Source organism: Geotrypetes seraphini, chromosome 9, assembly GCF_902459505.1.
Source record: "Geotrypetes seraphini chromosome 9, aGeoSer1.1, whole genome shotgun sequence".
In the NCBI taxonomy this organism is placed as follows: Eukaryota; Metazoa; Chordata; class Amphibia; order Gymnophiona; family Dermophiidae; genus Geotrypetes; species Geotrypetes seraphini.
Window position 1 is genome coordinate 156,992,655 of NC_047092.1, and position 17,468 is coordinate 157,010,122.

The window sequence follows — 17,468 nt, forward strand, 5'->3', positions numbered from 1 at the left end:
TTTTTCCACTGGTCAATTACAGCTTGGAAAAGAGACGGCTGAGGGAAGATATGATTGAAGACTACAAAATCTTGAATAGAACGGGTAAAAGTGAATCAATTTTTTACTCCATCAAAAAGTTTCAGGGAAATACTTTTATGTTCAAACCATTTTATTGTTGAATAAGTAAAAGGAAAACAGCAGAACCAAACGCAAGACAAATAGTGATTCAACGAATGTTAATTTTGAACATGCATCCCTCTTCCAAAGCTATCCTCAACTCCCCATTCCCACCTTCCCCAGAATGCTAGCTATCCCTACCCCCCCTCCCCCCCATCCCAGCAAGAGAAACCCTGAGGGAGTAAAAATAAATTTGTACAGAAAGCAACCTGGAGGCCTAGCCAACAGAGGGCCCTAACTCTTGTGCTCTTGTGGCCCCTGGGAAACACCTACAAATCCCCCACAAAGCTAACATAAAAGAGCAGTGTCCGGAAACCAGATGTACATCAAGGAGGGCCTGCCGGCAAAAGGAAGGCCTCGGAACAGTCCTCTGAAGATTTTTCAGCGTGTCACAGCTGGCTCTTTCTTGTAAGGTACTTACGAGGGGAGCTGGGGAGGAGATGCTGTCTTGTGGGGAGGAGGGGGTGTTGCTGCTATTGTTGACCCTGGTGCAATAATTTTTTTGCCATGAGAATAAGGGCGTTTACCGGTTCTGTGAGGTGGTAGAAGGCCTTTAATGTCCAGAAGGCTGAAATATAGTTAATATATCTGGACATTCTTCTGAGCTTAAACCTTTCTTATCTGAAGTTTTCTAATCCTCCCCCCCATAGGCGTCGGAACAGGGGAGGCCACAGGGGCCCTGGCCTCCCCAAAAATTGGTGCCCGCCCACCCTCCTGAGTTCCAGGGTTTAACTTAAAATGATCGGGCAGCCGCCACCACGCTGCGTCAAGGAGCAGGCCTGTGCCCGGAAGTAGGATGAAGACTTCTGGGGCCAGGCCTTATTTTTAATGCTGCGCGACGCCTGCCCAATAATTTAAAACGGCAGCTGCTGCACAATTTCATCGGGGCCAGGGTGGAGTGCCTTGGCCCCCCAAACAAGACAGCATTCTGCTGCCCCTGCTCCCTCCTGTGTGAGTGAGCCAGTTTCCAGTGTAACTGCAGGTAGGACCAAGCCAATGGGGAAGGCTTTGCGGATGGAGCACTGGAAGACTGCTCTTATCACAGGAAGGGAGGAAGTTCCTGTGTAGACCATGGATGCAACACACACACACTGGAAGGAATTTTATGAGCCATGCTCTGCCTGCTTTCCCCATTCTTTAATATGTTTCCTTATAAAATAACTGTTCCCACTATATGTGTTGGCCTTCATGTCTGAAAGATTCACAATAAAATGGCATGTATCGAAAGTAGTTGATTCATATTGCCAAAAATATGTAAAAGAGTGTTGTGCACTGGCTGAAGCATCTGGATTCCAGGTCATATGATAAATCTATTGTAGACTTCACTACATCTTCATTGCTAAATGATTATAAGTCTGAGCCTGGTCTGCACCCCTCTGGTGTCTTTCCCTTTAATTTGAGAACTTGTAATATAAACCTGTAAGCAGCATCTTTTCGGCAATTATTTATCTGCCTGGATGAGACATAGATATGTCAGCAGTGGGATATTAGGGCTCTGAATGTGGATGGCTCACTTTTGAACTCATTTCCTTGTTTTGTAGTTGATGTTCTGAAGAAAATAGACATCCCGTCGGTTTTTATTGGCGAGACTTCAGCTAATTCCTTAAAAAATGAGTTTATCTTTGAAAAAGGGTAAGTCCTTTTTGGTTTTTCACTCAAGATGCAGTGGCTCAACTGCTCAGATTAATCTTTCTTGTTTAATTTGTGTAAATTCAAGACAACGCTGAGTCATAGGGATGTAAAGTATATGAAAGCATATGTTTGGAATTAGCATTAAAGCTTCAGCTCAGCAGTGTTGCTGGTTAACATTTAATTTATTCCAGTTGGCTAAGTTGTTATCTAGTAAAAGTAATTGTATAAAGTTAACAGATGTTATCACTTCTCAAATCTTTTGACTTTAAAACTTGCTAGCTTATAAAGACATTAATCTTACCCGACTGGTCGTCTTTTAAGTAGTTCAGCAATTTTGTAAGTAAAATTTGTAAATAAAAAAATATTAGAATTGTATATTCTGATGTAACACTTGCAAAATGGAAGCGCTACCTGCTCTCCTGTGCCCGTTCTACCGAATGTCTCTGTCTTAAATCCTGTGTGCAGGCTGACTTCATACACTTCAAATTCATGCTGATATCACTCCAGTCTGCCCTCTTGCTAGCCGAACAAGAATACTACACCCACTTAGCCACCTCTGTTAGCTTCAACCCTCACAGTCTCTTTTCCACATTAAACTCCCTACTCAGAGCACCCTCACCTCCTATCCCCCTTTCATTTTCTCCCCAAATTATAGCAGAGTTCATCTACAATAATATCCTGAAGATTCACCTCAAGCTGTCAACCAGGCTGCCTCCCCCCTCCCCTCCCACCACCAGTCCCTTCTGCTTTCCTCTCAACACCTGCCACCTTCTCCTCCTTCTCCGTAATCACTGAGGAGGAAACTGCACATCTTCTTTTATCTTCCAAAACCTCTAAATGTTCCGCCAATCCAATTCCCACTCACCTACTTGGCGCTGTCTTGCCCACTGTCATCCCTCCTATCTCACATCCTCAACCTATTGCTCTCCACTACAACTGTCCTTGATGCCTTCAAACAATCCTTCTCAAAAAATCCTCACTGGACCCCGCGTGCCCCTCTAACTATTACCCCATCTCCATCCTCCCCTTCTTATCCAAATTACTTGAACGTATTGTTCACCACCGTTGCCTGGACTTCCTCTCCTTCCAAGATATTCTGGATCTGAGTCAGTCAGGCTTTCGCCCGCTGCATTCCATGGAAACTGCCCTTACAAAAGTTTCTAATGACCTGTTCCTGGCCAGATCCAAATACCTCTACTCTATCCTCATCCTTCTTGATCTGTCTGACGCCTTTGATATGGTTGATCACTGCCTACTCCTTGATACACTGTCCTTGCTGGGATTCCAAGGTTCTACTCTCTCTGGTTTTCGTCCTCTCTCTCCCATCGCACCTTCAATGTATGCAACGGTGATTTCATCCTCCACAGCCTTCTGTTATCAATTTGTGTACCTCAAGACTGTCCTGGAAACACTACTTTTCTCAATCTACCCTTGCTCACTTGCGTGCTGATTTCCTCCCATAGCTTTCAGTATCACCTCTATGCTGATGACTTCCAGATCTACCTCTCTGCACCAGACCCAACCCAGACCAGAGTCTCAGCCTGCCTGTCCAACATTGCCGCCTGGATGTCTCACCGCCATCTAAAGCTGAGCATGGCTAAAACAGAGCTGTTCATTTTCCCACCTAAACCCACCTCCCTGCTTCTCCCATTCTCTGTCTCTATGGACAATACACTCATCCTTCCTGTTTAGTCTGCTCGCAATCTCGGCGTAATCTTTGACTCCTTTCTCTCCTTCATTACTCAGATACAACATATCACTAAAACCTGCTGCTTCTTTCTCTATAATATTACCAAAATCTGATCCTTCCTCTCTGAGCACACTAGCAACACCCTTGTCCACACCCTCATCACCTCGTGCTTAGACTACTGCAACTCACTACTCTCAGGCCGTCTGCTTATTCATCTCGCTCTTCTCCAATCCGCCAGAATTCAGCTGAACGAGTCATATTCCATGAGAGCCCCTATACTTGCATTATTCCTCTCTTAAAGTGACTTCAGTGACTTCCCATTTTTTTCTAAATACAATCCAAACTCCTCTTACTGACCTACAAATGCACTCACTCAGCTGCCCCTCACTATTTCTTTTCACTTATATCCCCCTATGTCCCCCCCTCCCCCCAGCAAGCTCCACTCAGCTGATTAAGTCCCTCCTGTCTGTGCCCTTCTCTTCCTCCGCCAACTTCAGACTCTACCCCGTCTACCTTGCTATGCCATATGCTTGGAACAAGCTGCCCAAATTCCTATGGTAGGCTCCATCTCTGGCAATGTTCAAGGCCTAGTTAAAAGCCCACCTCTTTGAGACTGCCTTCAACTCCTAACTCCTCTCAATTTGGGTTCCGCATCTTTAACCCTATATGTCATGTCTGACTGTCCAAGTTAGATTGTAAGCTCTTCTGAGAAGAGACGTCTATTAAATGTCAAAATGTACAGCACTGCATACACCTTTCAGCGCTATATAAGTGATAAATAGTAGTAGTAGTGGCATTTGACTTCTTATTTCCTTGTGAAAACTACAGTATGAAGTGAAATTATTTTTCGGTATTCTTTGTTCTGAAGGGTAGCCAGGTTTGGTGAGGGAGGACGACATCTACACATTTGTGCAGGATGAGAGTGTGGATTTAGTGCTCAAATTGCAAGCACATTTCTGTATGGCATCATTTTCTGCAAATGCTTCTGGAGCAGAGGTTTCTGTTCTATGTAGCTACAGCCTAGATGTCAGAAAAACTGAATGAGAAAGACGAGAAGGCATCGAAGATCAGAGCTGACGATGGAATTAGAAGGCCCAAGTGAACAGAAAATAGAACAGGGCAACTATAGGGAGGGTGGGGTCGGAAAGGAAAAAGAGTTTTGTTAAGACAAAATCCATAACATATCAAAATAGTGTTCTAATAGAACTGAAGAGAATATTCATAAAAGGCAAATTTTCTTGGTATAGTTTTGAAACAGCCTGAAAAGAACATTGTTTCAGCCCATTGTTTCAAGTGCTAGCACCACTCTCTGCTTTTGTAAAGGCTTTATTCTTATTGGAATGGCCTGCCAACGCCCCAACATGCTGCTTTTATTCCTTTGTTTGGCAGTATTTTATGTTACCATTGTATAAAGATTCATATCTGACATTATCACCCTTTACCTACATTCCCTCCACTCCATCCTACGCACTGCACTGCACCCCACGGCAGGGCAACAGTTCATACCAGATGCTTCATTTCTTAACACTGCTTTCATGCTTGCTTGCTCTCTCTCTCACACTCGTATATGAACAGCATATTTATATATCTCTAGATCTATATGTGGCGTGGAGGAATAGCCTAATGGTTAGTGTAGTGGGCTGAGAACCTAGGGAACTGGGCTTCATTTACACTGCTGTTCCTTGCGACTCTGGGCGAGTCATTTAACCCTCTCTTGCCTCAGGTACAAAACCTTAGATTGTGAGCTTGTGTTGTGTTGTGTTGTATAACAGAAAGGCAGTATATAAATAATCTAATAATTAAAAAAAAAAAAAAAAATCCTTTAGCATTCTTATCATTAGAGGATTAGTTGTAAAAACAGATTGGGGGGAGAGGTTATAGGTAGAAGAAGAGGAGCAGAGACCTGAGTGTTGGAATAGTTATCTGTCTAGCCACATGGAAAGTGGAGTGCCAGAAAAAAAAGGGTACAGACCAAAAGCCAACAGTCTTAAGTCTTGATATGGCTGGGGGTTCAACTTTCTGAGAATTGTAGGCAAGGTGAGTTGTAACAAGATTGTTCTTAAATAGGGACCTTAGGGCCAAGATGGCATCGGGGACGGACGCATAAACAACACACTCCTCCTGGCTGGTATTAATGCAATGCTATTACATCCTTTTGTGGTTTCTTCCATGGGGAAGCGAAAAGGGATTCCACGGAATGGTCCTCCAGCGTCCGCAGTCTCAAATCATCTTGTTCAGACTACCATTCCGGGGCCGGTTTTGCAGACTGTGAAGGAAGTACAACCTGCTTCAGGAGAGATGCCAGATGAAATGGCTGACATTAGCATGGCTCGGGCAGGCCCCTCTCCAACCTGGAAGTGTGAGCCCAGCAGGGGCTCTATGGAGAATTACTACGGAGGCCTTAACATTGGCACAATTGGAAATGAGATCTTGCAGTTCGGAGAAATGGTGAAGCCATCTATAATCAATACGGATGCTCTGTGGAAGGCTTTTGAAGTTATGGACTCCAACCTAAAAAAAAAAGCTGTTTCCATATTGAGAAGTGATTGTGGTTGTGATTGTGATTGTGGTGAATACCCAAAGTGAAACCCTACGGGAACGCGGTGAGAGTATTAAAAAACATGAAGAACAACTTAAGAAACTTAAGGAGTTAGAAATAGATATTATTAAAGAAAGATCTATTTTTCAAAAAAAGTTTGAATATATGGAATATTACCAAAGGAAAAACAATCAGAGAATGTTGAACTTTCCTAGATCTCCACTTGTGTCAGCTGTTGAAATGGTATGAAGATATTTACGTGAGATTTTTATTTATTTATTTATTTATTAAATTTTCATTCTTTATATCAAGCAAAACACTTGTACAGAAAAGAATAAAACATAGGGCTCCTTTTTACAAAGGTACGCTAGGGCCTTAGCGCGCGTTAAGTTCCCGAGCGTGCTAGCCACTACCGCCTCCTATAGCACACGGTAATTTTGTGTGTGCGCTAAAAACCCTAGCGCATCTTAATAAAAGGAGCCCATAGTCATACATATCAGGAAAAAAATTTTTAAAAGAAAATAAGACTAAATCTTCTCAAGTCCTTCATTTTGGATCCAAAATTACAAAGAATAGAGTTATTTAAGGAAATTACTAGATTACCCACAAAAAAAAGAGGAAATATATCATCTGACACCTGAAAAACAGAGAAAAGCAAACATCTAATTTTAAGAACTCGTCTATCATACTCCTTCAAGACATATCATGGATAGAAACACAGGTGAGATGGTTCAAAGAAAACACATTTCAAGGATTGATCTCTTACTATACATTTGCATGGATATCTTAAATAAAAAGTTCACCAATCTGAGTAACACCCGGTTTCAAAAGCAAAAACTGACGTCTTTGCTTTTGTGTATCTCGAGACACATCTGAGAATATCTGGATCTTAAAACCTAAAAATTATTTGTCTGTTTTTAAGAACACTTTTAAAATCCACATCTTGTCCAGCAAAAGTGCCACAGAAGCCACTAATGTTGAGGATTTAGCCACCTCTCTATCAAAAGTTTCAAAATAGTTGAAATATCAGGAGATGCTTCATCTTGATTAAGATTTTGTTGTTCTTGCAAACTTTTCACTGGTAGGTAATAAATGAGAGAAAGGAGGAATTGTTTCTTCAAGAACTAAAAGAATTTCTGAGAAATATTTTTTTAACATTTCTTTAGGTGTTACTGAGAATACCTGAGGAAAATTCAAGAAATGTAAATTATTATTTTGAGAACTAATTTCTAATGATTCAATTTTTCTCCTCATGTTAGTATTATGTTTACCGTAGCTTCTTTTATGTGATGTCTCACTTAAATCTTTATTAACATTGTCAATTTGAGATTTCAAAGATCCCCTATTTCAACTTTCACTGCATTTAATTCTTCAGGCTTTTTTGTTTTTTCCTCCAGACATTGAATTTGGGGACACAATGATTTCCCCAGATTTGCAACTAAATCCCATAGTGAGTCTAGTGTTACTTCTGAAGGTTTAGTCAAGGAAAATTTTGGCAATTGTAAAGTTGTAGTTTTCTTACCGCCCTGCAACTCTTCCTGAATACTTCCAGTAGAGTCCAATATCTCCCTCTCGGATGTTTGACACGTCAAGTTCAAGTTTCAAGTTTATTAAACATTTGATTAATCGCCTATTAAAATTGCTAGGCGATGTACATAATCCAAGTAGAGAAACAAAGAAACTAACATATTAACAATAAAATTACATAAAGTATATACTTGAGGTGGGAGGAAAGAAATTAAAAAGTTACAATCTTGGGTTCGGTAAAAAAGGTAAAAACAAAAGGTAAGGGGTTGTAAAACCAAAGCACAATTTAAGAAGTGTCCCTAAAACAAATAAATTTCAAGTGTTAAAAGCATCATTAAATAAATAAGTTTTTAAAAGTTTTTTAAATGATACGATGTCGTGTTCAATTCTAATATACTGAGGAAGGGCGTTCCACCATTGTGGTCCCATCACTGTGAACATGTCTGATCTCCTTGTCCCTATAATTTTCAAAGAGGGTATGGAAAGTAGATTTTGATCTGATGATCGAAGTGGGCGATTCCACAGGCAAAACAATGCCCTCCAACTGAGGAAACTCCAAATCCGCAGACAATTTTACTTGAGCCTCTGGATCATAAACTTTCACCAACCTCGGTGTTTCCTGAACCTGCTGCGGGGAGCTAGAATTCTGCGGCTGAGGGGGAGGAGCCCTATAATCGGGACTTAGTGTCGTATCCAGCCCAGGGAGATCAACCGAGCCTCCACTCTATGCCGGCGTCTCCAGCGGACCACTTTCCAATAAAACCGCTGTAGTCTTCTCAAAAAAAACCTGAAGCTGCAGGTTCTGGATGTCGCGAGGCACTAACAGCGCTCTTTCCCTGCTGCTTCGGCATAGAAAATACCGACTGGGAACCCCGAGTTGATGTACAGCAGTAAGAATGAAGCGAGGACCAAATGGGCATCAGGTGATGGTGGCCATCTTGGATCCATTTTTGTGAGATTTTATTGATACCATTAGAGAGTTTATCACCAATTTTGAGAACTCAGTATCTCACTATTAAGAATAAATTGGGAAGCTCTACACCAACTGACAATATTGGAGCTATACATGGAGAGATGAATCTAACAAATTTTTTTGAAAACTCTCTGGAAGTTGTGTAGCCAGAGAAAAGGAATATTTTGGAAAATTGCCCAATCTTCCTCAGATAAAAGCATGCACTGATGCTTCTCAGGACCTCCTGTTTTGCTTTTATTGCAACTGCTCATTGCTGCCTTAAGTAACTGCCTAGTTTTTTAATGATTAAGCCAGTCCTGTGTACAAAGCATTCCTACCTTCCCTTCCCCCCCCCCAAGCGCAGTAGCGGCTGCCGTGTTATGACAAGGGTAATTTCAGAAACTATTAGGAACTGATCTTTGCGATTGTTCTTTTGATGGGCACTTTACATGATTTTCCAATGATTATATATAAATGTTTGTTTGTTTTTTATTTGTCTTACTGAATTATGTATGTAATGATATGTAAACCGTTTAGGTTTAAATGGTATATAAATTTTTAAAAATCAATAAATAAACGCTCCAACACCCATTGAATCCCTATGGGTGTCAGAGTGATTACTGTGGCCCACCAAAATAATCACCTTTGTAAAAAAGGGCCTTATGATTTTTGTGGCTTTATACTATTGTACATTATGCCTTTGGTTGTAGTTTTGTGGTTTGCTTGCCTCAGTTTTATCATGTAATTATAAATCTTTTATATCACTTGACAGGCATGAGAGAGAAATCTATAGCTGACATTTTGTTTTCCTTGGAATTTCTTATATTACATTCTGTCACTTTAGTATTTCATGTGGAAAGAACATTTCACATTGAATATATTTTCATCTTTGCAAAAGGTCCAGAACTGGCTTTGTTTAAAAGGATTTTTTCTCCCATTTCGTCTGTTTTGAGATGAAATTATATGCCAATACCTGTTTTATTGCTTAATTAGGAAAGCAGGACTACTGTTAATTTGTAAACTGGTGTGCTGATTAATCACTCTTCAGATTTATTTATTTTTTTTAATTAAAATGTAAAAAGATGCCCTATAAATTAGACTATTGGCATTGTAGTAGCGCATTGTGTTTGTACCTCATCAGACATTGTTAATGACTTAAGTATTGCATGCCATTCTTAAGTTACTATATGGGTACCATCTGCTCATTTTTATATATTTAAACACAATTTTTGTTTTGATAATGTTTTCATATTTGGGTTTTATTTCATGAACATCTCTGCTTTGTAAATTGTAATCCATTCCAACTGGTCTTTCTCATACTGATTTTTCACAGTGGCCATATTGTGTTACTCCCTGAGGTCAGTCTGCCATTGGAATACTACTTAATCCCTTTCCTAATTATAGTGGGAATCTGTCTTGTACTAATTGTCATCTTTATGGTAGGTATTTTTAAATTATAATATTTGCCTTTTCTTCTTTCTTTCTGGTTAAAGAAGACAACAGTTTTTCAACAGTGCTTTTATTGAATATTTTCTCCATTGATGGACCCACTTTTTACCTTTTTCTTTCCTAATGTACATATACATTGTCTTTGATCTAAACAGGACATTCATAGATTTGGAAAGGAACATTGTGAATTATTTGTGTATGTCACTTACATCGGTATTGTTCTATGGATCAGGAGCAAAGTTTATTACTTTTGTGTATGTGCAGAATGAACCTATTTGAAGATGTTGGGCCTGGTTCTATAAATGGCACCTAACTTTTAGGCGCTGCTCTGTGCAGTTGTCAGTCAACTGCTAGATGTCCTTTACAGAATCACAGAATTACACCTAAGTGAACTTAAGCATTGCTAAGCATTCTAGAGGTAGGTGCTGGCTGGTCTAATTTCCTGGCACCTACCTCGGATACCTAGCAACTCCTAAGTGAACCACGCCTATTCTCCGTCCCTAAACACACCTACACCTGCTTTTCAGGTAGGTATCCGAGGGCGCCTGGACTTAAGTTTTGCTAGGTGCTGCACAGATATCCACACACAACCTAAATTAGTCATTAAAATAATCTTTTTTTATGGTGTGGTCAATTACCATACCATTTAAGCCAATTATAAACAAATTGCATGTGGAGCGAAGGCATCACTGGTTAGGTGGTCCCTGAGAATTGGGTTGAAAACTGCTTCTGTTTTTAGCTAGACTTTTCATGTCTGATTCCAGATTCACATACGTAACTTGTTTTGAATATCAACCCCTATACCTTTTATTAACAACGGGATCTGGATGGGCTCCTTTGTCCTCGTAACCCAATCCCGAGATCCCTCCACCCACCCCATTACCATTCCCGTTTAATAAACAACAAAACACCAACTCTAAATTTTTGGTAATTAGCCGCAGCTCAGTTTATTAATAATAAATTAACATATTATATTTCCATATCAACTGTAATTAACAATAAGTTCAACAGCTCCTCCCGAGCTACGAAAACAAACATTCAGTGCCCTCGACCCTGCCACTTCAACAAGGGTCAGAGGGGTGGCATGACCCTCATGCCCCATTATCCGGGTCACCTGACCCACCAGGCACGGCACCCTGCCGGCCCACCGCTCATCACCCGATGAGCCCCAATGACCTAGTAGCTCGGGAGATCCGCCCCCAGCAATATCCATAGGACAAGAAAACACAAAAAGGGGGAGGGTGGGAGGGAAATTTTTTCCTGGAGGACCCAAAACGGCTGAGTCCTCCAATGCCTGCCCTCTTTATCCCCTCGCCTCCCACGCAAAACCGCCACCGACCAATCGGTTTAAAGTTGTCCCTCAGCCTACGAAGGCACAATCAGCCCGCACCCGATTTCTCCGCCCCCCCCTGACTCCCCCTAAGCCGCTCGACACGGAGGCACACCAGCCCCGTGTTACGTTCTTGCCCTTTGACACAAGGTCTCGGGCTTTCATTAACAACGGGATCTGGATGGGCTCCTTTGTCCTCGTAACCCAATCCCGAGATCCCTCCACCCACCCCATTACCATTCCCGTTTAATAAACAACAAAACACCAACTCTAAATTTTTGGTAATTAGCCGCAGCTCAGTTTATTAATAATAAATTAACATATTATATTTCCATATCAACTGTAATTAACAATAAGTTCAACAGCTCCTCCCGAGCTACGAAAACAAACATTCAGTGCCCTCGACCCTGCCACTTCAACAAGGGTCAGAGGGGTGGCATGACCCTCATGCCCCATTATCCGGGTCACCTGACCCACCAGGCACGGCACCCTGCCGGCCCACCGCTCATCACCCGATGAGCCCCAATGACCTAGTAGCTCGGGAGATCCGCCACAGGCCTGAGGTCCCCACAGGCCACCCCCCCAACAACCGAGCAGCGGCTAACCCAAACCTAGCACACGCTCACAACCCACCGCGAAATCGTCTAAAAGCAAATCCCAACCAATGTCAGACAAATGCACCCCATCGGTATGAAAAAGACCGCCACAACCTACCTCAACCCACCCGTGCAACAACTGTGTACCGCCCTGAGACTCCACCCACTTCCCAACCTGCCGGTTAAACTTCGCCAAACCCCGGGTCCACCGCCGAGAAGCAAGACACCGCGGGCGCGGAATAACATCCGACCATAAAATACGTGTACCCGGAAACCAAGCAAACAGAACTCGCAAATCATCCTTAATGACGTTGACTAACTGTCTGGCCGACAGTGAATCAACATCATTACCCCCCAAATGGATGATGAGCACAACCGGAGGCCGAGGACAAGACCGCAAATGCGACAAAAAGGGGAGCAGTTGATGCCATCTCATGCCTCGCTGACCCCACCAAGATACCCTTACACCCAGATGACCAAGTCCCAGATGACGACCTCCAGGGCGCACCAAAGCCCGCTCGCCAGCCCAATGTACAAAAGAATGGCCGATAATCCACACGTATCTGCTCCGGCCAGCACCTGCAAGGCAAAACACAGTGGCACAAACAGCACAAAACAGAACTAAGCAAAACAATCCCCCGTTACCCCTCAACAATTACAAACCCATCGCACTGCCCCCACGCCCCCGAGATGCCCCAGAAGGTCTAATGTACCCGCGGAAGGCCCCAGACACCCAGCGACCCAACCGTCGAATGCCCGCTTCCGACATACCTGCCGCGCTAGCACAGGTGGCAGCACCAATCCGAAAGGAGTGCGTGCCGTAGCTCCGGGGCTCCTCACCGCAACGCACCAATGCCAAACGTAACACCGCTAAAAACTGAAACCGGGAAAGAGGAGCCCCGTCCGCATGAACAAAAAATTCAGAAGAAACCGCCACTCGAACCGACAAATACTCGGACAGACGAGCCACAGGGCAAGAAACACAACCCACAACCTGGTGCAGGACCAACCACTGGCCCCTACCGGCCTGATCCGTCTTAGAACTAGCCACACAAATCCGAACCTCGCTGTCACCCAACAACACGTGATGAACTAACAACCCACGCCCTCTCGCCCTGTCGGAAGCGCTGACCAACAACTCCCCCACTCGCAAAGCCCCGAAAAAGGCCAGGGAAAAAGCTGCCTGAAAAAGAGCGGACTCATAAGGGGAGTGGGCCAAGTCAGGCAGAACCGACAGAAGCTGAATGAGCAAATCATGATGAATAGGCAAACGAGAATCCGGCCTAGCAGGTACAACCCTTCCCATAGCACGAAGTAACCGGCGGACAATGAAACCCGAAGAAGGACAATTCCAGCCCAACGCCCGACAGAAAAAGGCGAATCCCGCCAACCGTCCCTGCACCACCCGTTTGGAGACCCCCGCTCTGCTTGAATCCAGCACGAAATCCTCGAGAAAGGACTCGGCCACATCCCCCGGAACCCAACCCCTGCTGAACAAAAAGGCAGAAACCACCCGAAACCCCGTGGAATAGTGCGACCAGGTAGCAGGCGCTACCGACAGGCGGAGCATTTCCCACACTCCTTCTCGACCAGGTTCCACAAATGCTCCGGCATCACTGAACCTTCCTCGTGAGCCTCTGGCGCCAGCCGACGAAACTGCGGAAAATGGAAACGAGAGAGAGCATCAGCAATGCCATTCTGACAACCGGGAACATGCCGAGCCCTGAGGAACACGTTAAGACGCAGACAGCGCAAGACCAACGCCCTAACCAGCACGTTCACCGACAGACAGTGCGCCGTCTGACGGTTAACCACCTCCACCACCCCCAAGTTATCGCACCAAAACACCACACGCCTATCCCTCAATTTCTCGGGCCACAGCTCAAAGGCCACAACCAAGGGGAACAACTCCAAAAGCGTGATGTTACGCGTGATACCCCGAGCCACCCAAGCCGGAGGCCACCGCTCAGCACACCAGGCGCCCTGAAAGTAAAGGCCAAAACCCACCCCACCTGCTGCGTCAGAAAAGAGCTCTAAGTCCCCATTAGCAATCTCCGGCGCCTGCATGGGCAGGCACCCGTTAAAATCCTGCAAAAAACTAGCCCACATGCGAAGATCCGCCCGAACCCCAGCCGACAGACGCAAAAAATGGCGCTTGTCACGGACCCCAGCCGTGGAAGCAGCCAACCGACGCGAAAAAGCGCGACCCATGGGCAAAACCCGGCAAGCAAAATTAAGTGAGCCAATCAAGGACTGAACCACATGCAAAGTAGTCTTTGGAGTAGCTAAGACACGCCCAATAAGATCGAGCAACTGCCGGACCTTAGCCACAGGCAAGCGAGTCACCAACGCAACAGAATCCAATTCAATCCCCAGAAAAACCAGGGACGTAACCGGGCCTTCAGACTTATCGAGCGCTAATGGTATGCCAAAGTCAGCGGCCATCGCTTCGAAACTGCCCTTAAGACGCCCGCAGTCATCCGAATCCCCAGGACCAACAAACAAAAAATCATCCAGATAGTGTACCACAGCGTCCAACCCGGAACGCTGAACCACCACCCAATGAAGGAACGTGCTGAACATCTCGAAATAGGCACAAGAGATAGAACAACCCATCGGAAGACAACGATCGTAATAATAAGCCCCACCGAAACGAAACCCTAGCAAATGGTAAGAGTGAGGATGCACAGGCAACAACCTGAAGGCCGACTGAATGTCCACCTTCGCCAGCAGTGCACCGCGACCAGCCCTGAGAACGAGCCGCAATGCGCAGTCCACCGAGGAATACCGCACAGTACACAGATCCCGCGGAATACCATCATTAACGGAAAACCCCACCGGACGGGATAAATTGTGAATGAGGCGGAACTTGCCACGGTCCTTCTTAGGGACGATGGCCAGTGGGGAAACCATCATGACCGGAAATGGTCGCTCCCGGAAGGGACCAGCAATCCGCCCCAGCCGCAATTCCTCATCCAATTTCTTCTGGACCACTGCACTCAAATGAACAACAGACGACGCATTGCGCGACCGCGCCCCCGACAACTCTCCCCGAAACGGAATCTCGAAACCAACTGAAAACCCACGCTCCAACAGAGCAGCTACGCGCACAGGCCGATAACGACGCAGCCACGGCACAAGGGCGCCTACCAAAACAGGCGTGGGAACTACACCCGAACTACCCTTATTTACCAGCCCCCGCGGTCGCCCCGGCCGGCTTCTTAGGGCACTTAAGCAGGGAATGTGGCTGCCCACACTGGGAGCACGCGTGACGGAACCTGCAGTCGGAGAAAGAGCAGCCAGACTTGTTGAATCTCCAACAAACGTCACTGACCGCTCCCCCGCCCGATCCCGCCCCCGCCCCGGACCGAAAGGGCCGCCCGCCGCCCGGAACACCCACCGACACGCGCCCACCACTCCCAGAAGCCTGCCCAGACTTGGAGGACATATGCGTAAGCCACAGGTTAACATCCTGTGTTCCCCACGACATATGAGAGTTCTCCTCCATCTTATCCCTAAAAGCCTCATCATAATTTAACCACGTCCAGCCACCGAAGCGCTGGTACGCATCAAGCACAGAGTCAGCATATGCCAACAGCAAACCATAATCACTAGGATGAGCTCGCCCCCAAACACTGGCCAGTCGCATAAAAGCACGGATCCAATTGATAATGGACCGGGCCACTGGGAAAATCTTCAAAGCCCCTGCCTCCCGCTTCGACTTCTTACGCCCCCGCCGATGCACCCTGCCTTCCATAAGGCGAAAAATATCAACGCAAGAACGCCTTCTAATCTTACGCCGCAAAGCACGCGGCACTCGCTCCCAAAGTTCCGTCAGGGCCACCAGCGCAGGCACGCCCCGACCCTCACTCTGCGAGGGCACGCTACTACTTCCGACAAGACCCGCCCCCTCCCCCGACCCAGGGACCGAAGAAGAAGAGGCCGACGAAGAAGAGGAGGACGAGGACGAAGACCGACTCGATGAAGAGGACGCACGCCTGCGCCTACGCTTCCCTTTACCCTTCCTAGTACGTGTCTTACCCCCAGCAACCCCAGCAGGTGCCACCTTACCCGAAACAGGAGGTCCCTCCACAGGAACAGAGATGCCACCGGAAACAACCTCCAAGGACGCCACCTCCGGACGCTCCACGACAGTGACGCCTCGACCAGCAACCACCACATCAGCCGAGGTACCAGTAGCGCCCCCGCCAACAGCCACTGGCTCCGACACAGAAACAACTGAAGCTCTTTCGCTATGCTGCTGCTCCGCCGCTCCACCGACGCTGACAGATGAAGGTCCTGGAACTCTGTCACTCACACCACAAGGAGACTCCTGCACAGGCATCGGACTCTGTGAAGAAAAACCGAAACCAGGAACAGAGCCCAGGAAACCAACCCCAGGCGCCCCCCAACCAGCACCCCCAGCCCCATGCGGCGACGGAGCACCCATCCATCCTAGAGGCACCCCCCCGCCCCAGTAAGGAGAGAACCAACCGGGCCCCCAGCCTGGCTGCCCAGAACACCACCCCTGCTGCACAGGACCCCCCGGGAAGGACCCGAAAGGTAACCCCATAGGTCCCCCAGCCCCAGAACCCCAGGCCCCAGCGCCCCAGGAAGTGGAAGGCAGGGGCGACGCTTGTAACAGGCCCCCCTCTCCACGAGCAGACCCCTCTGTGCCCAAACCCAGAGACGCCTGCACCTCCGCCGCACTGCTCCCGGCAGGAGGCAATGGAAGAACTAGAGGTGCAGGCAAATCCCCTGCAGCCGCGCAAGAAACGGAAGCCAAACCCCCGGCCCCAGGACTAGAAACAGCCACTGAGCTGCTGCTCTCTTGCCGAACGGGAAGCCGCCCGCCCGACTTGCCCCGCCCACCAGATTTTGCTCTCCCAGCCGCTTCACGCGGCCCCGCCGCGAGCTGAGCCGCCCCCGACGTCGAAGACCGACCACCCCCGCGGCCCGCGATCCCAGCTACCGCGAGGGCCGAAAGCGCATCACGCTTGGATCTGCGCTCCGGCCTACCACGAGCCGCCTCGACGACAGTACCCACCTGCTCGTCGGGATCTTCAAGCAGGGAATCGCCGGCCCTAAAAGATATCTCCGCCACATCCGACCGTCTCGCGCCAGCCATCGCCGCCCTCACGACCGCGCCGCCACCAAAACAAACGCGGTAGGTCAACGAAATTTTTTCCTGGAGGACCCAAAACGGCTGAGTCCTCCAATGCCTGCCCTCTTTATCCCCTCGCCTCCCACGCAAAACCGCCACCGACCAATCGGTTTAAAGTTGTCCCTCAGCCTACGAAGGCACAATCAGCCCGCACCCGATTTCTCCGCCCCCCCCTGACTCCCCCTAAGCCGCTCGACACGGAGGCACACCAGCCCCGTGTTACGTTCTTGCCCTTTGACACAAGGTCTCGGGCTTTCATTTTTGTGAGAATCTCATGTCAGATTCTTAGTGTTCCCTGTTACTTTGTATTCTGCTCTTGCTGCCACCCCTTCCCTCCAACTCAACCATAGAAAGGAAAAGATAGCAAAAGCAGATTTAGGAAGAAAAGAACAGAATGTGTAACTAAAAGGCAGCACCACGGAAATTTTCT

At 46.6% G+C, this 17,468-nt stretch overlaps 2 protein-coding genes across 4 annotated transcripts in view; one reads left to right on the plus strand and one right to left on the minus strand.

The window, feature by feature from the left end:
• Positions 1–17,468, plus strand: part of RNF13 (ring finger protein 13) — a 155,118-nt gene that overhangs the window by 111,084 nt on the left and 26,566 nt on the right. The window contains exons 6-7 of the mRNA XM_033958811.1: positions 1,701–1,791; positions 9,833–9,938. Of these exons, the coding sequence (XP_033814702.1) occupies positions 1,701–1,791; positions 9,833–9,938 (197 nt within the window). The remainder of the gene's footprint in view (positions 1–1,700; positions 1,792–9,832; positions 9,939–17,468) is intronic.
• On the minus strand, positions 11,380–16,356 carry LOC117366849. Of its 3 annotated transcripts, XM_033958810.1 has the most exons (3): positions 15,946–16,344; positions 13,430–13,530; positions 11,380–12,453 (listed from the first exon to the last, which is right to left on the minus strand). In XM_033958810.1, the coding sequence occupies exons 1-3, from the start codon at positions 16,322–16,324 to the stop codon at positions 12,337–12,339; spliced, it is 597 nt and encodes a 198-aa protein (XP_033814701.1). In that variant the 5' UTR covers positions 16,325–16,344; the 3' UTR covers positions 11,380–12,336. The 3 variants fall into 3 exon arrangements, with proteins under 3 accessions (XP_033814701.1, XP_033814699.1, XP_033814698.1); XM_033958808.1 differs by lacking the exon at positions 13,430–13,530 and having other exon boundaries at positions 11,386–12,453; positions 15,946–16,342; XM_033958807.1 differs by lacking the exon at positions 11,380–12,453 and having other exon boundaries at positions 12,515–13,530; positions 15,946–16,356.

Bases quoted from the DNA above. Each gene is read 5' to 3' on its own strand.
- LOC117366849 (XM_033958807.1), bottom strand. From the start codon at position 16,324: ATGGGTGCTCCGTCGCCGCATGGGGCTGGGGGTGCTGGTTGGGGGGCG. The intron at 13,531-15,945 runs GTAAGGTGGCAC...CATTTTCCGCAG, and splicing joins GGAGGGACCTCCTGTTTCGG to TTTCGTCGGCTGGCGCCAGA.